The sequence below is a fragment of the Homalodisca vitripennis genome, chromosome 7 (assembly GCF_021130785.1).
Source record: "Homalodisca vitripennis isolate AUS2020 chromosome 7, UT_GWSS_2.1, whole genome shotgun sequence".
Classification (NCBI taxonomy): Eukaryota; Metazoa; Arthropoda; class Insecta; order Hemiptera; family Cicadellidae; genus Homalodisca; species Homalodisca vitripennis.
This window is the reverse complement of record NC_060213.1, coordinates 114,462,228-114,485,366: the sequence shown is the minus strand read 5'-3', so window position 1 is coordinate 114,485,366 and position 23,139 is coordinate 114,462,228. Positions and strand designations below refer to the sequence as shown.

Here is a 23,139-nt window from a genome sequence, read left to right as displayed (position 1 = left end):
CTTCCTTTACCCTCCTCAATCAATTATTCCCTATATTTCTCTTGCTCTCTTTCCTTCGAGTTTAATCATTAGTCACTACTCAATTACAGTGTAATTAATTTTTAAATTTTCATAAAACTGAATTTGTAGGTACCGTATATATTTATAAGGTAGTATTTGAGAGTAACTGAGTTATAAATAATAGAAAATTGATTGCATCATCTGTTACTATTCATAGTAACAATTAATTACATTGAGTAAGTGTAATAGTAGTTATTACTTAGCATTGCAGGAATGTCAGTGGTCAGTGGTGTAAACATAATTAATAAAATTCAATAGAGTGGTTTTTGAGAGAAATAAATGCGTAACAAGTATACAAAATAAAAACTTTAATAATACGAGTATTATACAAAAAGAACCTTATTGTGTATTAAACAAAACTTAATACAAGAACATCCAGTATTATTTTACATAAGTTTAAAATGTAAACTTTTCAAAATTCAATTCTATTACAGTGGAGATGGTTTGTTAAAAAAATTAAAATACAACAGCAAGTTGGATATGCATGAAAGGTCTCTTTTGTGGCAAACTTATTTTTAGACAATTACAATAACAGTTGTTTTGTTTACTAACAAAATACAAGATTTGTATGTGAAAGTTAAATAATGGCAAAAGCAGTTTGATAAGTATTATAAGGGGGAAAAACATATCGCTTTAAAATTACATGACATTAATCACAGAAATGCTTGTTTTGTTATAAAAACATTGATATAAATCAAACAACAAATGTTGTTATTAATTAAATGGATAGTTAAAGAGTTTAGTGTTGTTAATATATAATTATTTCTATTTCTTTTATCTATATATAACAGGAGATGTCCTGACTGACTTAGTACTCATAAACACTCTGCAAAAACTATAAAAGATATAGACATAAAATTTTGCTCATAGGTTTATCTTATGTACTAGAAGTCCACTAAGGAAGGATTTTTACCTCCAACCTGAGAGCACCACCCTACTGGGCTCTAAAGTTGTGAAAAAATGCATACCTGCAAGAAATGCATTGCAACAAATAGATGTTATTAATTGAAAGAACCTATAAACCTGTTCTGTAATCACTATTGAACACATAGGTTATCCAAACAATAAAATTGGAATTTTTAGTAAAACTATATTTTTAACTGTATAGATTTTAGCAAATATTAAGTATGTAGTGCTTGACCAGAAGTTTAATGCAGATACAAAGTAACTTTTACTGTAGATTTGAAGACTGTTATAAAACACACCATAATCGTATTTTTTACCGGAAGTAGGCTTCTCAGACCTGTATATATATATATATATACACACAGTTTTCCTTGATGAAATGAAAATGAAATGAAATAAAAATTCTCTTTATTTTTTTTTCAGGCGAAGGTAGGACTACATAGTCCTTTCTTACACTTAACCTGATCGGATCAACAAAGCAAACTCAACCATGGTTAGAAATATAATTCATTTGAATTAGAAATGCTCATACTCATACAAATCCTAGAATAAAAACATTTATAATTTTGCGTCATGCTCTTAACCATGAACACTGAAATAATAATACGTATCTAATGTGCCTACTTCCATTTCCAAATTATTCATTACATAATAAGTGTGTTAAATGAACAGATAAGGATTGTGACTTTAGGATTCTTCCTCACTGGCCTAAACTAGTTCAATTGTTAATCAAACTGTTGAAGCTATTCAATCAAATATTATGGAGTTATTGGAGAAAAACTCAAGTTATTTTACAGGTACTTATAAAAACTGTTTCACTCTCCGACTTCAAGGCTCCAAAACACAGCTTTATAAAAAAATCTAAAATTGATTAATAGATTGGTACATCTTTCAGTGACTATATCATGAGTATTTTGGATTTAAATTAAAATGAAGACATCCTTGGCATTTTTATTTTTGGCAGGAAATTGTGTGCTAGGCTTTTGGGCAACCTCTAGTTCAATTATAGAAGTGAACTTTGTGCCTTTATTCAATTATAGTCTTAGTCTTGTCCATCCAAACTTGGAGAAGTGTCTGGAATTGTGGCTATTCTATGAAAATATTACATTATATATTTAGTTATTATAATTTTTCTGGGATTATAATAGATAAGGGATGATTAGTTTGAAAGGAAACAGAAGAACTGAAACTAACCTTACAGACCCCCCTTCCAATTTCCTTGATTATAATAAGCTGTTCAGCTGTTCTTTGAGTTTTAAGGACATTATACAATTTTAATATAATTAAGAGTAATATACTCTTTAATTCATATACTAAACAATATGAATTTGCTCTGTAAATATTATATGGTAGGCCTAACACGTGATATTTTTCATTTCATACAAGTCCTGCATCCTTAGCCATTCCGTAGAATATTGTTGAGGAAGATTGCAGTAGATTTTGAGGAGAATCAAACTCTTTTATGTAACCTTTATCCAACACCAGAACTCTGAAAAACAGAAATATCATTTTATTTAACTGAAGGAGGAACTATTAATTAATGGGGATAATTATCAAAGTTGTCAAAAGCGCAAACTGTCGAAAAAATGTTATTTATATCATGAGGCCTTTCAACATAAGCTGGACTTATGCCTCATGATGGCATTTTTGATGTTAAAAGGTCTTGTGGAATAAATAAAAAATTATTGGACAGTTTGTTTTGTTAGTCTACCACAAAAATTATTTTATTGTTTTCTCTGTTAACTAAAGAAAGTTTACTAGTATGGGGATTTAACATATTATTAGATTTATAATACAAAATTATTTAAATTCATAAATCTTCAATTTGTAATGGCAAATTGCAACTCCTGTAATACAATAAAAAATGAGGAAGAAATGTAAGTTTCCCTAAATAATATTGCCTAAATTAATGTAATCTGTTATGAAGATTGTCATAAAAGGTCATTAATATGTTATGATGAATACCATAGTAAAGACTGAACAGCCTTGTTATGTAAAATCACATGACAACTTTGTCTATCGCTTTGGATCTGTACATTGGAAAAGCAGATTGATCTTTGAATACTCCTTGCTTGAGAAATTGACTTTATAAAAGTGTTAAATTTGAAGTACACTTATTCCAAACATCATTCATCGTACAAAATATGTGGCATCCTCCAAAATATACTTAAAAATTATTTTTGGCACTCCTTAAAAAAAGTAATATATTTGTCTCTAACATTAGGAAAAAAAACTAAAAATACAGTTAGTCTTGCCCCTAATGTTACTGTACTACTTATAGAGTTTAAAAATTTTATTATAGCTGTGACTGTTATGGTTGTACATTACACACATAATATTTGTAGTATACTATAAGTAGAATTATTTCATTACGCATTTTAAGAATCAGCCTTTATATGTTTTTTTATTCATAATTTATGTTTAGAATAAGTTTTTGATGGTGTTGAGACTGTGAGCTATAGCCATTATTCTACAATTCCGGGGCACCTTGTGAATGATTGATCAGATCAGATTGTCAGTCTCCAGTTCCGTTTATTTTAAACTCACCTGTCAGAATCCATAACAGTGTTCAGTCTGTGAGCTATGGTGAGAACTGTACAATCCCGGAACTCTCTGCGGATGGTTGCCTGAATTAGATCATCAGTCTCTAGGTCTATTGCTGCCGTTGCCTCATCCAAGATCAGTACTTTAGTCTTACGCAGCAAGGCTCGTGCTAGACAAATTAGCTGCCGTTGTCCAACACTGTAACATAATTAAAATGGATGCAATCAATCTCTTAAAATACACAGTATAAATAAGAAATGTTCTTTAAATATTTTACAACGGAAATGAAAAATGATAATGATAAGGCATATGTCAAAAGTCGGATCGACCGATTATCCTGAAATGGGCAAAGGTAATTCACATTTTCGCTTCTTTGTAACCTAAATTTCTTATAGCCAATGAATTAATAGTTGAACTGATCACTCAGCTCATTATTGATTTTTCTATATAGAAATACTACACCTTCTGTAGTCCGATCCCATCTAGGTACTTTAGCATGTAAATAATTGCATCTTTTCCCAAACGGCGTTTCTATAAATTCATAGTGGCTGCCAATTGATATCACGTTTGAGTTAGCAGCAGTGTTGTTACAAACATGAACGTGATGCTGTTTCATATTTGACTCATGGAATGTGGACGCTGGACTCCTAGATTTCAGATGCTGCTCTAAGTGGAAGGTGAATGGAAGCTAAACTCAACATTCGCTTTGAATTAACCCTTCCAACCATAGTTACAATAATATACTTTATTGTAATAATTATAAAATATACTTCTTACCACTTTAATTCAAAATTAAATTGGTATAAAAACTGTTTAAAATATATGTTCTGCAAAATAAAGTAGGTTTGATGAAATCCAGTAGGGTTTTCACCTAAAAGTGTTCTATGAGTCACCAATGATTCATGATGCATGTGGAGTTTTTAATTAAATGAAGGAGCTTAATGATCCAGTAGTGGCTTCATAATAATTATATTCCCTGGTTATAATTTTTAATTAGTGATATTGGTCATTTAGCAGATATCGTAATGTTAGTTTTGTAAACACGATTGATTTTGTAACACTATTCACGTTTGAGTTATGGATAAAGATATTATGATTAATTGATTATAAATATTTATTGAAATCTGCATAGTTATAAGGCTTCTAGAGTTGTGCAGAAAATTAGTTTGGCTCTGGTTTCCACTCTATTTGGTTGGATTAGTCTCAACAAAGAACGATCTAATCACTTAATCATAGAATGTCCATACTGATTTTCATGGAGATCCATTAAGAATTGTAGACATAATTTTTAAGATACATTAGATTTGGTTACACAAATTTAGCACAATATTTAGTTTAGAAATCTATTTAAAATATGGAACTTTTGAGTAAATATTTCGAGACATTAGTTATGGCTGAAAGTAGTAACTTCTAAAATTGGAGATTGAATTGATTGTGATAAAGAAAGTCTAAGTTTTAAAATTTAGCATCATTTTAACAAGAGAAAGAATAATCAATAAAAGCCTTAACTTAATCAGTGATTTGTCATAAATTTGATTCATTCAATCATCAACAATCTATGAAAAGACAATTAGGAATAGCATTTGCTAGAATAAGGATACCTATTGATATATTCACGCATAGCTTTCACCAATGTAAAAGTGTGAAGTAAAATCAAATTTTTTCCTTACACCCCTTTATTTCTCTCCTTAACTATATTGATTGAATTCCAGACACAGTTTGGTCAAATGAATATAGATGGCCTCAATTTAGTTTAACATTTAAAGCACTTGTACATATCTGCCTTTTTTTGCAAGTAAATTCACGTTATGTCTACACAAGTTGATATAAGACTTACCTCAAATTTTCACCGCCTTCTGAAATGGTGTGCATGAGTCCAAGATTAAGTGTTTTGGTAAAATCGCTAAGATGAGCTAACTCCAGAGCTCGCCAAACGTCTGCATCATTGTACACCTCGAATGGGTCCAGGTTCATCCGGAGTGTACCAGAAAATAGCACTGGGTCCTGGAATGAGCATGCAATTGAATAATGTAAAAGCAATTTAAAATGTGTTTCTTTTTTTAACAACTGAGTAAAATTTACACTTAAAAATGGTTTAGTACTTATTAATAGCGTTCTTCAAATCATTATGTTGGTCATACTAATAATTTTCGTAAAAGGCTGAGAATTGATTGTCTTACATTCAGTAACAGGAATGGTGAGATATCTTTTACACCACTAAACAGATTTTACAACTTTGTGCCACCATTTCTCTAAAAGTTGTCTAAAATTAATTTTTAACATATCATTGGTTTTTTTTTTTTTCAACAAAATATTAAACAAGATGTATAAATGAAACTAGGCTTACAATCAAGGTTGTAGTTCCTTTATACATCATTCAAAAACTGTTAATGGTTGAAATTTATTTTATGATTATTTGTAAAACTGGGTCAATTGAAAAAAAGGGACAGCTTAAGTTTAAAACCGCAGAGTTTATTTATTGACATAATCTTTGAGATTAGTAATGCATAACATTGTTACATTAATTGAGTAATGTCATATACTACAAAGTATACGGAAAGGTAATCTCGAGAGTAGCAAAAGTTGGATTAGAGAGTTTCTTAACCTATCATATGAATAGGAATCAGCCGTATTTAGAGGGATCTGCATTCTAAATAGCAGCACGCCTCCTGTCAACCTTTCTCCCAATTTCTTTATCATAATATGTTCCTTATCAATGTTTTGTTATGTTATTGGCAATCTACATAGAAATACTTATTTGTCTTAATGATCAAACTCTTATGTAAATAAGTATATATTTTTAGTATACAATTTTTAAATTTAAATATAAACTGATCATAATTTGCAAAAGCGAGATTCAAAACCTACAACCCTCCACTAGTACTGCTGAGTAAGGACGTAGCCAGCGAGGGGATCCAGACCCCCCAAATTTTCAATATTTTCAATCGCTTTTTTAGTAAATGATTATTATTATTTAAATAATTCAGTATTACTGAAATGTACTGCTGGAAGGTCATTCTCAACAAAAATAAACGGGTCAAGAACTTTTTAAGGAACAAAATGAGGCCTTCTCTATGTCCACTACAAGAAAATGTGAGTTGTTTGGATACCCCAAAAATTCTTTCCTGGCTACGTTTTAGCTGCAGAGTAATAAATAAGCTGTCAAGTAACCACTAAACAAGACCAAAATTGTGGTATGTGTCTTCGGAGTTATCCTTCTTCATATTAGGTGCAATTCTGCTTCAGAAATATTTTTAAACAAAGCCATGGTAGAAAATATATAACATACACTGTAATATGCGTTTGTGGAAATGTTCTATACAAAAAATAGGGCCAACACTTTAAACAAAATCGATAAAAACTACTGTCAGTGCAAAATCTATATAACGTCAAGATAAAACCTTGAGGATTATTAACCCAATTTGATGGGACATAATTAAAATCCAAGGTTTATTAATTATATTTAGTGTAAGGGTGATTCGTGTTTTTGTAACATTACAACACACATACACGAATATCAGGAGTGACGTCAAAGAATGATAATCAATAAAGAAATAAAGGAGCAGAAAGTGAAACAGAGCAAAACTCCACTTTCACATTGAATCAACACTTCGCACCATAGCTATGATACATACAGAAAAATATAAGTAATTAAATGTCTCAAGAATGAAGTAAATGGTCAGGGGTTCACACCCTTCCCCTCCCCAAATTCTCTATCACAATCTGCAGCACTTCAACAGATAGATTCAAAAATAAACGTAAGGAATACAAGAGAACCACACTAACCTGTGGAATGATGGTAAGTTTGGAGCGGAGGTCACCTAGTCCAATCTTGGAGATGTCGAGGCCATCTATGTGGATACGACCTCCAGCAGCTTCAATTATACGGAATAGGCAGAGCGTAAGAGAGGACTTTCCTGCTCCAGTGCGTCCAACTATCCCAATCTGAATGAATAACTCTTTATCAGGCAAATTTATGACTATTACATTTTTTCTACCATTTTACATCACATTGACGCAGAAGATGCACATCACTACTACTCCCAATGTGTTAACAATGTATACTAAAGCGATGTATAATAGTTTACTCTGAAGTATAAAATCTGGAATTGGACTAGAAACTATTTTGTTTTAAATGTAAATCTTACAACAATATTGTTTGAGAAATTCCTTTCAGAATCATTCAAAGTTTTATTTTAGGCAATAACATTCTCATTTTGTAGATGTTATATTCAAATACAAATATTGTTCTTTGGGTTTCAGACTTTTCTCAAATTCTTGAAATTGTTATTTTCTGTTTGTAAGATGTTATTTTTACAGGGTAAAAATAAGGAAAATTCATTTTTGAAGAGACATATTTTCGTTTAAATAGCATGGGACGTTGTTCGCATCACCTACAATCCTCCCCCATATTGGAAAACTCCAAAAAAAAGACTTCAGTGTTTAAAACTTGTGGGCTCTAACCCTGACCAGGAAACAATCAACATAGAGTCTCAGCTTTCAGAATGTTATTGTACATATACCTTACACTGATGCTGCAGAGCAGCACTAACAGGTATCACTCTGCCAGGGATCGCTTCAATGACAGAGCGCCATTTAGACCTTATGAATGTTGTAATTCTCCAAATAACATTTTAAAACCCACTTACAAAAAAAATTTACTATAAAAGAAGTCATTGAACTATTTATAAGCAGATTGTCTGATTGCCATAAAAAGTTGGAAATAATTCTAAAACTTGAAAAAGAATATGAAAAAAATCTGGAAATCGTGTTAACAAACAACTTAGCCGTTCTTCTCAAATACAGCCAATTGAAAATAAAAAATGTCTACAGTAAATTTTCCAAGTATTTTTATGAAAGCACAATTTTCCAATATCCATGCTAGTTCATTATCATAGGGGATATTTTTATTCACAATTTGAGTTAGCAATAGCATCATACATGTTAATACAAAGTTTGGTGTATTCATTAAAATGAAGCACAAAAATTTATATTGGTATAATAATTATATTGGTAATTCAGAATAAATATTGAATCTTCAAATAGCCCATTATGTAATCATGTCTTTAGATATTTGGATTCCTTCCTTTAGAGATCAAGTAGATGTCTGTTAAGTATACTGATTTTATTCAACTAACAAACGAAAATATTTCATATTACATTCCCGCCACTCTGGTATATAATACTTGATCAGCCACTGTACCATGCAGCAAAACAATAATATATTGAAGTTACCAGACGACAATAAATAACTATTGCCAAGTTCATAAAACAAAATATTTATATTAAAAGACCTCTAAATTTGTATTCCTCTGAATAATGCTAATCACTGTAAAAGTTAATGTAAAACACAATCAAATAAATTATATTTTAAACTGTTATGATATACCTTTTCTCCTCCAGAGATAGTGAAATTGACCCCTCTCAGTACAAGGTCAAGACCTTCCCTGTACCTCACCTGATAGTCCTGGAACTGCACAACCCCTTGGTTGGGCCACTTACTATCAGGTCTGGGCTGTACCTCCCAAGCCGCCTCCTGCATAGAGAGTCACAAAAGGTTTTTATAATTGTAAAAGGGCTAACTAGAGATTAATTTGTAACTTTGATTTTCTGGAGCAGGGCCAGGATGTTTTGGCTGAAATCAATCTTGATGTAATGTACCGATGACTAATTGTAACAGTAATATTGAATTTAGATAGAAACAAGGGAGACCTCAGCAATCCAAACCATTTTTTAGGAGAGAAATTCTATAGCAATGTCCCCAAGGTGCTGACCCTTGCAGAACAAGGTAAGTTATTTGACTCATACAAGAGCACTATTGAATTTCTATGATCTTAATTCAAGAACTTCCTAATTTCTAGTTACGCACAAGTACTTTTATTACCTCTTTAGTATATATACGTTTTCTAATTATCTATTCATACTTAAGACGTATCTGGAAAAGAGCATTTCCCTTCTAAAGCAGATATGTGTGCAGGGATCTCATTTCATAATCCCCTTTTATTAGGTGCTTTACTAGAAAATGTATCAAGTTTCTAAATTCACAGGTTACCAGTGCACAGAAACTGGAAGAGTAATATAAATAAATCTGCCATACTTCTACTGTTCTGGCAATTTACTAGAAAATATTCAACCAGTAGACACAGAAAACTGTGTTTTACTTATTGGAACTCAAGATTTAATCATTCTTTACTCACAGAAATGTACAAAGAAGTGCACCAAAGAAAAAATGTCCTCAACAAACAAGATCACACAAAAGTAGATTATTCAAACTTACTGACTGTTTTATAATTTGTAGTTTTCCTTTAATGTAATGTCTTTCCAAAACATGATAGGTTCATAATATAAAAAGTATGTATTATAATTTACTAAATTAAATACAATACAGATTTCTTTATATTTTTTTTATAAAGATCATACTAAAAATAAGTCACATTTATTGGTGCCTATCTTAATTTTAGTAACAATACTAAAATTAAAACACCTTTTTGTCCATATCTGTGATCATAGAGTTATGTGTGATATCTAATTTTAATTATTTAGGGGCTTATTGGATATTTTTATTGATTAGTTAGGAAAAAATTCTTGTACTTTCTGATTATATGTTAAAAAAGTATACACTTTTGAAAAGTAAAATGCATTTGGATTCATAGTAACTGCATCCAAAAATTATGACGTAAAAGAGTTTGAGTTTATTATTGTTCTTATGTGGTAAAACTCAGAGGCTGTTCCAAAATAGCTGGCTCTTAAAAGTCTTGTACAATCTGATAAAAAATTTAAACAACATATGGAATTATGTATAAACACTGTTGTGTTCACATATTTGAAAATTTCAATAAATTATTTGTTTAGAAATTAAAAGACAACATCATCTACTAAATAAACAGCACATAAACTAAATTAAAATACAATAGGATACATTTAAGGATTTTATTGAACATTCGTATTTATTTTAATGTATTAAATTGATTAATATTTCTGTAAATAGGTCTATTTTGACATTAAACTTGGTTTCCCTCTATTTTTGACTCTCAAAAAGCAACATATATTCAAGTTGCTGATTAATTTGCAATAAATGATACAGTATCTATTTTTTTCTTAATTTTAGCAATGTTACATATGAAAATAAAGTACCAAATATATAAATCATAATTGTGCTATTGAATGAGTGAAATAAGTTTGAAAAAATAAAGCACAAGAGAATCAGTTAGTATTTGGATAATTAATTTAACAAAGTTTATAATTTCCTTTTAAGCCAAGTTTTATCTTTCAGGTATTATGGACAAAAGTATATCAGGATGAAAGTGTGAATCTATTATATTAGTAACCGCAACTTTTGAGCAACTAAACTTTGAACATTTGAAGGTGTTCACAATTAGACTGTAAATTTAGTGAAATGGACATCCATAGCTGAATTTTGAGTAAATTAATGGTACAAACTTTTTCTTTAATTTTAATAGAATTTATCATCAATTTATGCCACTTTAAAATCAGAATCTTAACATAGTTGAAGCAGCAATATAACACTTAATTAAATTGTGGTAAATATAAAAAGATGCCAGCAAAGTCCGGTTGTTGAAGAAAGATCTGTTTTAGATTATGTTTATGTTTGTTTTGTGTTTATTATGTTTATGTGTAAGGATTCTTAGCCCTAGCTTCGCCTGGTAAAATAAGACTACTTACTTTACTTTTACCACAAAAACATCATTAATCTCCAAGGGGAGATATAAACTTATGAATTTATTTTAATAAATTCACAATTTGAGCTTTCCAATGAAATAATGAATCTAGTTTATGACATATATATGTTACCACCATCTGGCTCGGCTTTAACAAGGTTATAAATGAATGAAAAAACTCTTTAGTTCACCAGGAGAAGTTAGGACTACTTAGCCCTTTCTTACAATTTACTTGCAGGTTATTAGAATTACAATAAGAAGTTTTTACCTGTGGGACTTCAGCGTATTCCTTTATTCTCTCAACTGAAACGATGTTGTTTTCCACTTCAGATATAAATCTCACAGCAATATTTAGCATGGAAGTGATCTGTGGAACACAAACATTGTCAGGTTGTTCATTTACACCTATGATAAATGTTCAGTAAACAGCTTTTAAGAGATTAATGTAGTTTCCAGAGGGATAGTTTTAATAAACCACTAACTTCTAGAAACGACCCTCCACTATCAGTCAAATTATCACTTTTTCTTATTGGAATTAAATAAAAACACAACAGGAAGATTGGGATCCATCCTCATCTTCAGGTGTCAAATAAAGATGGTTAACGTCCGAAAATCTGTTATAATTTTAAATTAACCATTGTCATTAATCAATCTTAAGCAAAGATTGGAATGAAATGTCTGAATGGTGAGGAAATTTCGGTACTTTTAATTATACATTGTAATAATCTAAGAGATTGTATTCAACAAATAAAAATTATTACAACTCATATTATTACAAATAGACTAAGGAAGAAATTATTCAAAGTTAAAGGAACCAAGCCTACTTCGGATAATGTAGACCTCCATTCAAAACTCGATTCCGGTTGGTAGATCGATTGACCAGCCTTCAGTGGGGGTTGAGATTTTACTATAGTCATAACCTTAGAATGTAATAAATTCCTAATTTAAAGTAAACTAATAACATAATGGTAGGTACTATATCTAAATCTATACTATATCTAAATTTGTTTTGTATTTCAAAGTTTACAAAATAACTAAAGTTATTTGTTAAAACAACAGTATTTTGGTGGATTCATGGAAATATTGGTATGGCCAACAACAGTTTGGCTTATACGAGAAGCAGTCACTCACTGTTTTAACACTTGTGAAATAAATTTTGAAGTAAGACGATATACGTACAATTTCCCTGTGTGTCATAAAAACTTATAATTGCTTAACTTTTGTTTTATGATGGATTTATATCAATAAAGATTTGGTTTTGAACAAATCCTTATTCGTATAAAGAACCATGGATAGCCCGGAACTTCACATAACCGCATTCAGGATAATCATGTACATAGAATACAAAATAAATTTCCCTCTTAAATAAGGAAAACTGAAAATCAAAAAAGAGTTCTTTTATGTTTAGAATATTTAACATTTCTTTATTAAAAAGGACTAAATGACAAATAATCATAAAAAGTTACAAAAAGTATGTAAAGTTTTTATTTATTTATTTTTCCCTAATGAATTAAATTAAATTTTAAATGTGATAAACTGGAGTTCTGAATGTCAATTAGAACATGCAGAGATTTTCATAAAGTTTGTCCTTATTTACTCACACAACCGAAACATATTTTTCTTTGTAGAGTTTTCAAAGTAAATGAAATTTATTTTCCAGTAAATATCCTTTATAAATAAATTTGTTATGATTGTGGTAATACTTTTATTCCATAAGGTAAAGGTATTGTACACAAAATAAATAGACAATATTCTTAGACAATTACATATAACATCTACATATAACAAGGTTTGGATAATAGTTTATGAGACTGCATTCCGTGAATTCTCCAGCTGAGAAATTCCTCAGTGGTGTAGAAAGGACAACTGAAAAGCCATCTTCTGAGATCCTTCTTGAAGTTCAGGCTTCCTCTTTAAGATCTGATGCTATCAAGCAGCATGTTGAATAATTTTGCTCCCATGTAAAAAGGTTTTTCTTAAAAAAAAAAACAAGTTTCCAGCATTGAGAGTGTTGTGAGAATGTATATCACTGCTCCTTGTCAAGTTTTTTCACAGTGAATACATTATCACTTGTCAAGACTGATATTTTCGGGTAGTGGACAGAAAGTAAAACAATTGCAGTCAACCACTCAACCCTCATTTTGTTCCTTAAAAACTTCTTGACCGGTTTCATTGTAAAAAACGATCTTTCAGCAGTACATGTCAGTAATACTGAATTATTTAAATAATAATTATCGTTTGCTAAAAATGTAATTGAAAATATTAAAAATTTGGGGTGGAGATCTAGACCCCTTGGACCCCCTCACTGGCTATGTCCTTGCATAACAAGTTGTTTTGATTTAGCCTTGTTTATTACTAAGTTGTTATTGTCATCTCCATAGCCTTGTATGATTAGACCTTCGGTCTACTAGGTATTTTGTCACTCAGATGGAGGACCGTGTCATCAGTGTACATGACGGTAGTAGTACTCCATTATTCATACTCCTTTTCAAAAACCTTTGCAAATAAGAAAGTTTTACAAACGTGTAAACTTACAACATACTTTACTGCACTTTGTTCGGAATTTCTAAAGGTATGGCAGTTTGCAGGTAAGTACTTAAAACACTGCCACACAAACTAATAAATATTCTCAAATACAGACACTACAGCTAAAAGTACGTAATATAAATTATTTTTAATTCCAAGTGTATATGCGAAGCACATGGAAATGAATTATTGCATGTTTTACAAATATTTAATAACATTTTATTAACTTGAACTTTAATTCCAGAAATACTAACCTGTAAAGCGTAACTGATCGACAAGCCTACAATACCAGGGTCTAGATTATCTCTTCCCAAAACCGCAAAGAGAGCCGCAAAAAATATTAATACATTTCCAATAGTTTCCAAGCGTATACCTAACCACCTGAAAATAGTAGAGAAAAGTATTACAATTAAATATTCACAATTGAAACTTAATTTTAATTATAAATTGATTTTATATTTCTTATTCCCTGCTCAAGCTATATGATGGGTCATTGTGATACACTACAGCAATATTAGAGATGTAGCCTCAAAAAGTGTTTGATAAAATTGTATACAATATTAAAGTGTTAAAAAGGTTTATTATTGTAGATAACTACAGCAATGTTTAGACATACATTATTTTATGGAAATGTTCACACTTGGAATGATAGATGATGGATGCATCCAAATTTTGTAAGTAACGTTTTGTATCAAACCTAGTCTCAGTTAAGAATTTAATGCCAGTGGTGCTAAGAATATTTGTTCTAAGTGGGTGTATTTAGATTAGGTAAATCATCTGTGGTGATTTTTACTTTGGACTAACCTACCTCAGCCAGTCCTTGTAAGAAATACAATCATCGCAAATGCTTTCCTCATGCTGTCTGGAAGATCAAATCCTCAGATCAATTTGCAAATATCTACTTTTTCAAATGAAAACTTAGATATGTAAACACCATTTATGTAATGTTTCAGATACGAATTTACACTCAAGTACATAATGTAAGTTTATACTTTTTACATATACCAATTATTATAAATTCTCTTCAATAGTTTCATGATCATTCAAAGCAAGTATAACAACATAATATAATTACAAGGAAAATATATTGAATTTACTACTTATAAACAAGCGTACAAGATAATAATATTGTATCTTGTATTCATACATAGACAAAAGCACTGTTTGCCTAATTAAAAATCAAGCACGTTTTGTTTCACAGTTTATAGTTTAAATATTCTTTTTAATTTTTTTTACTTTCCCGTAAAACCAAGTTTAATACCATGATTCTGTCCACTGTCAGATTTGTTAACACACTGGTTAGATGTGTTAACCACAACCCTCAAGCTACATACCTGTTTGCTACTAGGGTGGGATAGAGGCAGACAGTGTTCGCATCTACCCTTTCCTCTAATGTTTGCATGAATCTAGTCTCTGCTCCATATGCTCTTATCGAAGAGACACCTGTGACATAAAACCAATTCACAGCATATCAGTTTCTGGCGATATGGTCAGTGTTGAGGAGTCTATTGCAAAATAATAAAGCATTTCACTTTACAGCAGGCCTCTAAACAATTTGCCAGTACTTATTGATGAGGTATCTGAGACATAATGAAAAACTGCACAGTGTAACAACTTCTTCACTATGAGCCAGTACTGAGGAGGTATTTGAGATATAATGGAACACTGCACAGTGTAACAACTTCTTCACTATGAGCCAGTACTGAGGAGGTATCTGAGATATAATGGAACACTGCACAGTGTAACAACTTCTTCACTATGAGCCAGTACTGAGGAGGTATCTGAGATATAATGGAACACTGCACAGTGTAACAACTTCTTCACTATGGGCCAGTACTGAGGAGGTATCTGTGATATAATGGAATACTGCACAGTGGAACGACTTCTTCACTGTGAGCCAGTACTGAGGAGGTATCTGAGATATAATGGAACACTGCACAGTGTAACAACTTCTTCACTATGAGCCAGTACTGAGGAGGTATCTGTGATATAATGGAATACTGCACAGTGGAACGACTTCTTCACTGTGAGCCAGTACTGAGGAGGTATCTGAGATATAATGGAACACTGCACAGTGTAACAACTTCTTCACTATGAGCCAGTACTGAGGAGGTATCTGAGATATAATGGAACACTGCAAAGTCTAACGACTTCTACATTATCAGGCAGTATTGAGGAGGTATCTGTGGCTAATGGAACATTGCAAAGTGCAATGACTTCTACTCTATCAGGCAGTATTGAGGAGGTATGTGTGGCTAATTGAACATTGCAATGTGTAACGACTTCTACACTATCACTCAGGTAGTATTGAAGAGGTATCTGTGACATAATGGAACACTGCACAGTGTAACAACTTCTTTACTATGAGCCAGTACTCAGGAGGTATCTGATATAATGGAACACTGCACAGTGTAACGACTTCTACACTATGAGCCAGTACTGAGGAGGTATCTGTGATATAATGGAACACTCCACAGTGTAACGACTTCTACACTATCAGCTAGTAATAAGGAAGTATCTGTGACAATGGAACACTACATAACAACTTCAATACTATTAGCCAATATTGAGGAGGTGTTTGAGACGTAATGGAACACAACATAGTGTAACAACTTCAATACTATTAGCCAATATTGAGGAGGTATCTGTGACATAATGGAACAGTGAACATTGTAAGAGAATCTAGATGATTAGCTAGCATTAAATCTACAACAACACGGAGTAGAACACAATATAATGGCTTCTAGACAATCAGCGTGTATTGAGGTGATATCAGCAACATAATGGAATAGTGTGCATTTTAAAAGAGTCTATATAATTAGTCAGCATTGAGAAAATATAGTAGAGCACAACAGCTTCTAGGTGATCAATATTGAGAAAATATTTACAACATTATGGAACAATGCATAGTATAACAAAGTCTAGAGTACTACACAGTATTGAGGAGATATCTTAAACATAATGGAACGGTGTGCAGTATAACTGCTTATAGACTATTAGCTGGTCTTTATTTAAAGTTTATTTTTGATGATTTGACAGGATAACAGGTTTTAAGACATTTGCCATCATTAATGTTACAATATAACATTATATTTAGAGGATTTGGATCTATTGTCTTTATTAGGTGTAAAACATATCAACGTTTAGTCTAACGAGTATAGTAGGCACTAGCAGTTTCAGTTTCAATGTATAACGCCTAAATAGTTAAATAATGTGATACCAAAACTATCTACTAATAATAAATGGAATAAATAACCATGAAATAATCATCTAGAGTCTGGTAAAACTTATACATTTTTATACTTAAAACATATTGCTTTTTATAGTTAAAAAATACAAATAAGTTTTTAATCTCATTTAAAATATAATTGAAAAAATGTTGGTCCTTACCTGAGATAGTTTCACTGAAGTGGGAATAGATAGGGGAACGAGAGACTGCCTCTATCCTCTTAAGCTGTCGCGAAGAAGCCACATACATTTTCTGCAAACGCACTTTTATTATAAATGAATTGAAAGTTATGTTCTAATATTATCTTAATTCAGTAAAATGTTGAACTGAAATAAAATAACAACCTTCTGTTGACTTCTGAGGAATGTTGATGCTCAAAAACAGTTACTGCTGGGACTGGCTATAGGGTGGGAAAAGAAACAGATACAATGCTCAACATTATGAAAGAGCAATCCTCATACACTGCTGAGGTAATAGTGTTTAACCATTCCCATCTGTTGGTCTGGTCTGTACTAACTATTCTAAACAAAATAACATATGTGCTGTGTAGATTCACCAAATGTTTAATTATAGTCCCTGAACACCTTCATTTGTATTCCTAATTATAATAAAAACAATTTTTGACATAAAAATAAACCAACTTCAATTACTTATATTAAAATCAAGGAATTAAAAAGAGAAATAATTTTAATTCTATGGAAATAAAGTTACTGAAAACCAATACTTCACAATTTTTAAAGCAATGCCAAATTTTAAATATACTAAAATGTAATTATGTGATACAAACAATTCCATTTGAAGATAAAACGTACTTATGCAAAACAACTTTAAAAAACGGTTTCCTTAGGAAATAAAATGAAATGAAATGAAAAATGTCTTTATTGAATACAAAGAAAAAGCATACTCAATTGGCGAGGTTATGACTATTAAGTCCTCTCTTACACCTAACCATACTATTAGTGTAAATATAGCCTACATTACTATTTTACATTCAAAAATGATAATCTATATTTATATAAAATTAAAAGAAGGTTCTTTATGAAACTAAAAATAAATAAATAAAATAGAACTTGCAAAGAAATTAACAGACATTCACCCCTCACCATTCATACAAAGCCATCGTCCCATACCCTATGCCACGATATCCTCAACCCGACGAGGCCCGAAGTATTGAAGTTGGTTTATGTTTATTTTTAAAATTGTATTATTTTGTAAATTGGTTTTGTAATTTTTATTTAACAATATTAGAATTAGCAATTACAATTTACTGCAAATAACTCTACATAACATTCTAAACTGTTTGTGGCATGCATATTCATGTTCTTATTAATTATTAAATGTAAGATTTTACTGACCTGAACAAAGTAATAAAGCAGCCCAACTGGCAGAATGACCGAGGCGAAAATTGGTGTTGACCACACAATTACTCCTATTGTTGAAATAACCTGTAAATTACAGTTATTGAAAGAGTTGTTGAGTATTGTTAAATATGGTATAATGCTTAATCCTTTCTATGTCAATGTTCTACTGGTAGGATGTTTGATCTCTTTGCAAGGCGTTAGTAAAATTCATTATTATGAATAAAATCAGGGTTTGCCTCAACAATCCAATCATATAGTTAAAGAAAGCTTTGTTTATCAAATTCAAGTTGTATAAAAATGTAAAGTGAGCACTTTTCTCAGAAAAGATGAAATTAGACTCTATTGAAGATTAGATATCATGGGCTGAACATGCCATGTATTTACAAAATAAGTTGCCTTACCTACTTAACTTTTATTTTATTTTTATTAATAGCGAAGACTTAAAATTTTGATTTATGATTTTAAATAATAAGTTTATAATATATAATAAATACTTTATACATAAAATACAACTAATACATATTTTAATAATTTGGATTAAAAGAGTTTTATTTAAAAAGTAGATAGCCAATTTTAAACATTTTTAATAATAGTTTACGAAGTTAATTTAAATTATTTTCACTGGAATAACATCGTTTATGAAGAAATATTTATTTTAAGGCTCATTTGAAAATTTACATGTTAATAATGTTATTTATTTCATACAGAATTTTATTAAACAAATTTCTTCCCATGACATTATAGCGATTTTCCGTACAATCATTATTAATTATTATGAAATGGGAAAAAATATTTATTTCTTGTGTAATGCAATTGATTGGTTGATTATCAATAACATTTTGATAAAACCAAAAAAATACATAAAAATAATTAAAAAAATAATTTTTTTCTTTTTCTTTTTTTTGAGGTAAGTATTTGGAATTGTATTAACAGCAACTTGTAAGAACACTTTCTTTTGATCTTACTCATTACTCCTCAGAATTTCTTTCATATTTAGAACATAATTTTGCTTTGAGATGCATTTCTCTCCAAAAAATTATACTTTAATTTATACATAGAGGATAAAAACACCTTTTGCTTTGCAAAAATGAAATAGATGTTTACAGTATGTATTCAAAAAATATAAAAGTTTTCCCATAGTGTAGATATAATAAGAAAAAATAAAATATAACAACATTATTTAATTGTAAATGTAATGTAAAATAAATAGGAATTTCCTACTAGGTAATCTATATTCTGCGATTTGATTGTCATAATGTTTTTTAATAATAGACATGACCAGGAAAAAGTGATACACAAAAATAATGTCAACACAAAAATTAATAAAGGTACAACATACACTATTTCATTTATGAATACTGTTATAAAATATACAATAATAACACAATATTTTACACTGTCGTTATTAAAACTACTTTGAGTGACTGGAATTGAAAAACCTCCTAAAACCAACGTTTACGGTTGGTGTTTTAAAATCCTCAAATCATTGATGAAAACTCTTACTGTTAAAATTCCTGCCAATGCCTGGGCTATGGTCATGGCAAGAATGCCATCAACAGCGTTGACATCTTTGCCAAACCGGTTGACCAGTCTCCCAGTAGGTGTGGTGTCAAAGAAGCTCATCGGCGCTCTCAGAACATTAGCCAACATAGACTCATGCAGTACACGTGAGGCCCTTATGCTACCAAACGCGAGTGCAAAGGAACACAACACTGCTGAAACAGCTGGAACACAGAATAAATATTAGCACATTAAAATATTTATTGGAAGTTTCATTTAAATAATGTACCCAAATATTAGATAAACTATTTATAATTATACACAAAATACATATCTAATTAGATAGTATCCACTGACTACTGATTCTGCAAAGTCTAAGTCACTGGTGATAACGTTGAACACTGTCATATTTTTGAGATGAGTTTTACACTATTTTCAAACGTGCAACAATAAATATTCAATAAAAACCTTTACGCATAAAAAACTACTTTGGCCAAAAGTGTAAATTCTATGTAAAAGTGTTATTCATAATGTTCACAAAGATCTGACGAAATCAAAATTAAAAATGGCATGTTTTAGTATTCTACAACAACAATTAATTGTAAACAGTTTTGGGTTAGTAAAGTTAAAATCAAAAAGTTCATCAGTGTATTTTTTACATTAACCTAAGTTGCAAACTCAAGCCATCTTTGAACGGCTGTCATTTTTTACTCAGTTATCCATTTGATGTTGGGTTTGCGGCTCTGTACTCTACTAATAAAGACCTTTTATTTGATATGCATATCAACCTATGCTTACATTTAAGATTTTCTTCTGACTCCTAGCGGGCCACCCCCCTGAGGAAGTAGTGGATCACTGAATAAGTGATAAAATAGATTTTTATGTCCAGTAACTTTGTAGCTCTATTTTAAATATTTTGAAAGATATTTAACCGACCCGGGACTTTTTGGACACCCTGTATATATATATAATATATATTGCACTGCACCAGTTATTTCTTTTTAATGTTACAGGGAAGGGTTATAGGCTAGCATAAAAAAAATAACTTGAATTAGTTGTAAATTATTGGAATATGACTTTGTCTATTATAAATTTTGTAATCAAAGACAATAATATTTTCTTGAATGTGTGCAGATATTTATGTAATTCGACCAATTGCCAGACATTATCAAAACTAGGGCAGTTTGGATGTCATCAAACTTAGACCAACCAAGATTCTAAAATCGTTTCAATCAAATTTTTATTCTAAATTCTCCCCAGGAGACCTTATTTCGGCTTTCTTATATGTGTTCAGAAATATCACATGGATCTCTAGTCAACCTTAGCATTTTCCAGTGAAGTATTGAAATTTTTATTCAATTTCCTCCTGAATTCTTGCTAACAGAGCTGTTGTGCTTAGTACCTATAGCCTGTAGTGAAGGTATTAATAATAAGTTCTTCATATAAAACATGAAGAAGGTGAAAGGTGAAGCTCACACCTTTTATTTGTCCAAACATTCTCTTGGTGGAGTTTTAAGAGAGATGGTAAAATAATGAAGCCTAATTAAATCAAGTTATGTAACAATACATGAAAAACTACTCATTATGATATCAATTAAAAATATCTCTTGGTGCTTTTTAAAAAATAGATGATAAAATCAGATTTAGAATCTAAACAAGGGAAAACTATAAAAAACATTCAAACATTATAGGAGACAAAAGAAGCCTATTTCAGATTTAGGAAAAGTAGGAGAACCAAAATCTGAATGAGCTTGAAAACAAAGAACTGCAACTTTGTAGGATGTACTTAGAAGTTTGGTAGCTCACTCTTAGTTGGCACAGAAGAGTAATTTAAGTACAGACTAACATTTATAGCTTCAATTTTATGAGTTTGAATATAAGTTTTGGTCTCGAGTCACACTTATCAATATCGTAAGCAAACATAATTTTCATAGTTACTTACCCTGGCCGATGCCAAATGTAGCGTACACCTCAATGTAAGAATTACGCTTGTCCACTACCTGGATACCATTAACAGCTGCCGTGGTATCCGAGGTCCATTTGGACAGCCAGACACTGCTAAGGGCATTGGCAGCCTGAGAGAGTATTTGGAACACTACTGCTGATACTCCAAGGAACATGCCAACAGACCTCAGATAGTGTATATACACACCCAACTCCACCTGAAATGTGTAGTTAACTCAAAATACTGGATGGAAGTTGGTTCAAAATCAAATGTCATCAACTCTTGCATTCAGAAATATAACAATTTTTATTGAGGTATAAACTCTTAAAGGGGACTGGCCAAAAAGACCTGGTATATACCTGGATAAAAGTCTGACATGAAACAATAGTTTTCATTGATATCTATACTCAAATTACTAGGCACATATGCTTTGTATAACCGTGCCAAATATCATTTGCATAGATGTCAGTTTCCAATAGGAAATTTTATCTTATATTTTATTGAATTATAACTTGTTATACTTTATAACACTGTTGTGTAACATTATACATTCTTGAAAAAGTACAAGGGTAAATCAGAAAATATAATCCATTTTCATACAGGGTGGTTATTGAAAAATACATGCACATACACGTGTGCATACAATTAAGTCCCCATTAAGTCTGTGTCAAAAATAATTTGGTTATTTGTCGATTAAAGCAATTAAAAAGTACATCATGTAACTTTTAACACGCAAAACATCGCACCCGTGGCATTTTGCCAAAAGTTTTGAAATTCTGTAATATTATTATGATTAACAATACTAGCAGTTTAACTACCTTGACATATGATAGTCTTTTACTCACTTTGTTTTCAAAATAATAACAATTTTGTAGTCCTCTGCATCCAGTTCAGTAATATTCTCAGATAGGCTACTAACATTTAAATTTATGAATAAAATTACTCATTTTTGTAATAAATTTCACTTGTTCCATTTTGCATGCTATTCTTTTATTATATACATTCTCTTTTGAAGTACAAACAAGATTTTTATTTACATGATTAATAGGTTCATTTGGCAATTTGGTAATGCACAACTTCCCGCAAGTGTAAATTTTACAATAAATGTAATATTCTTTTGACAGAGTTTATATGCAGATTATTTAAAATAGTATATTCTGAGAGACAGTTGATCAAATTAATTACAGGATTTATTTGTAGATTGAAAAAAAAGAAATCGAAATAAAATAAAAATTAATGAAATGTTGTGTGAGTAAATTGCCTTTGCGTGACCAGGAATTAGATGCGACCTCTCACATGTTACATTTTAATTTTTCTCCCTTCAGAATACAAGGTATTTCCAAGTTAGTAACTATGACAACAAAAATACAAAAACTGATTTATTCATAT

The 23,139-nt window shown here is 30.7% G+C and overlaps 1 protein-coding gene across 1 annotated transcript in view; it reads right to left on the bottom strand.

Moving 5' to 3' along the window:
- Window positions 1–353: 353 nt before the first annotated feature.
- LOC124366223 (multidrug resistance-associated protein 1-like) overlaps window positions 354–23,139 on the bottom strand; it is a 69,464-nt gene continuing 46,678 nt past the window's right edge. Inside the window, exons 20-31 of the mRNA XM_046822613.1 lie at window positions 21,748–21,967; window positions 19,809–20,029; window positions 18,300–18,389; window positions 17,106–17,196; window positions 15,050–15,158; window positions 13,970–14,096; window positions 11,458–11,556; window positions 8,900–9,046; window positions 7,297–7,455; window positions 5,348–5,514; window positions 3,514–3,708; window positions 354–2,455 (exon numbers count right to left, since the gene is read on the bottom strand). Coding sequence (XP_046678569.1) covers window positions 2,344–2,455; window positions 3,514–3,708; window positions 5,348–5,514; window positions 7,297–7,455; window positions 8,900–9,046; window positions 11,458–11,556; window positions 13,970–14,096; window positions 15,050–15,158; window positions 17,106–17,196; window positions 18,300–18,389; window positions 19,809–20,029; window positions 21,748–21,967 — 1,737 coding nt within the window. The 3' untranslated portion in view covers window positions 354–2,343. The remainder of the gene's footprint in view (window positions 2,456–3,513; window positions 3,709–5,347; window positions 5,515–7,296; window positions 7,456–8,899; window positions 9,047–11,457; window positions 11,557–13,969; window positions 14,097–15,049; window positions 15,159–17,105; window positions 17,197–18,299; window positions 18,390–19,808; window positions 20,030–21,747; window positions 21,968–23,139) is intronic.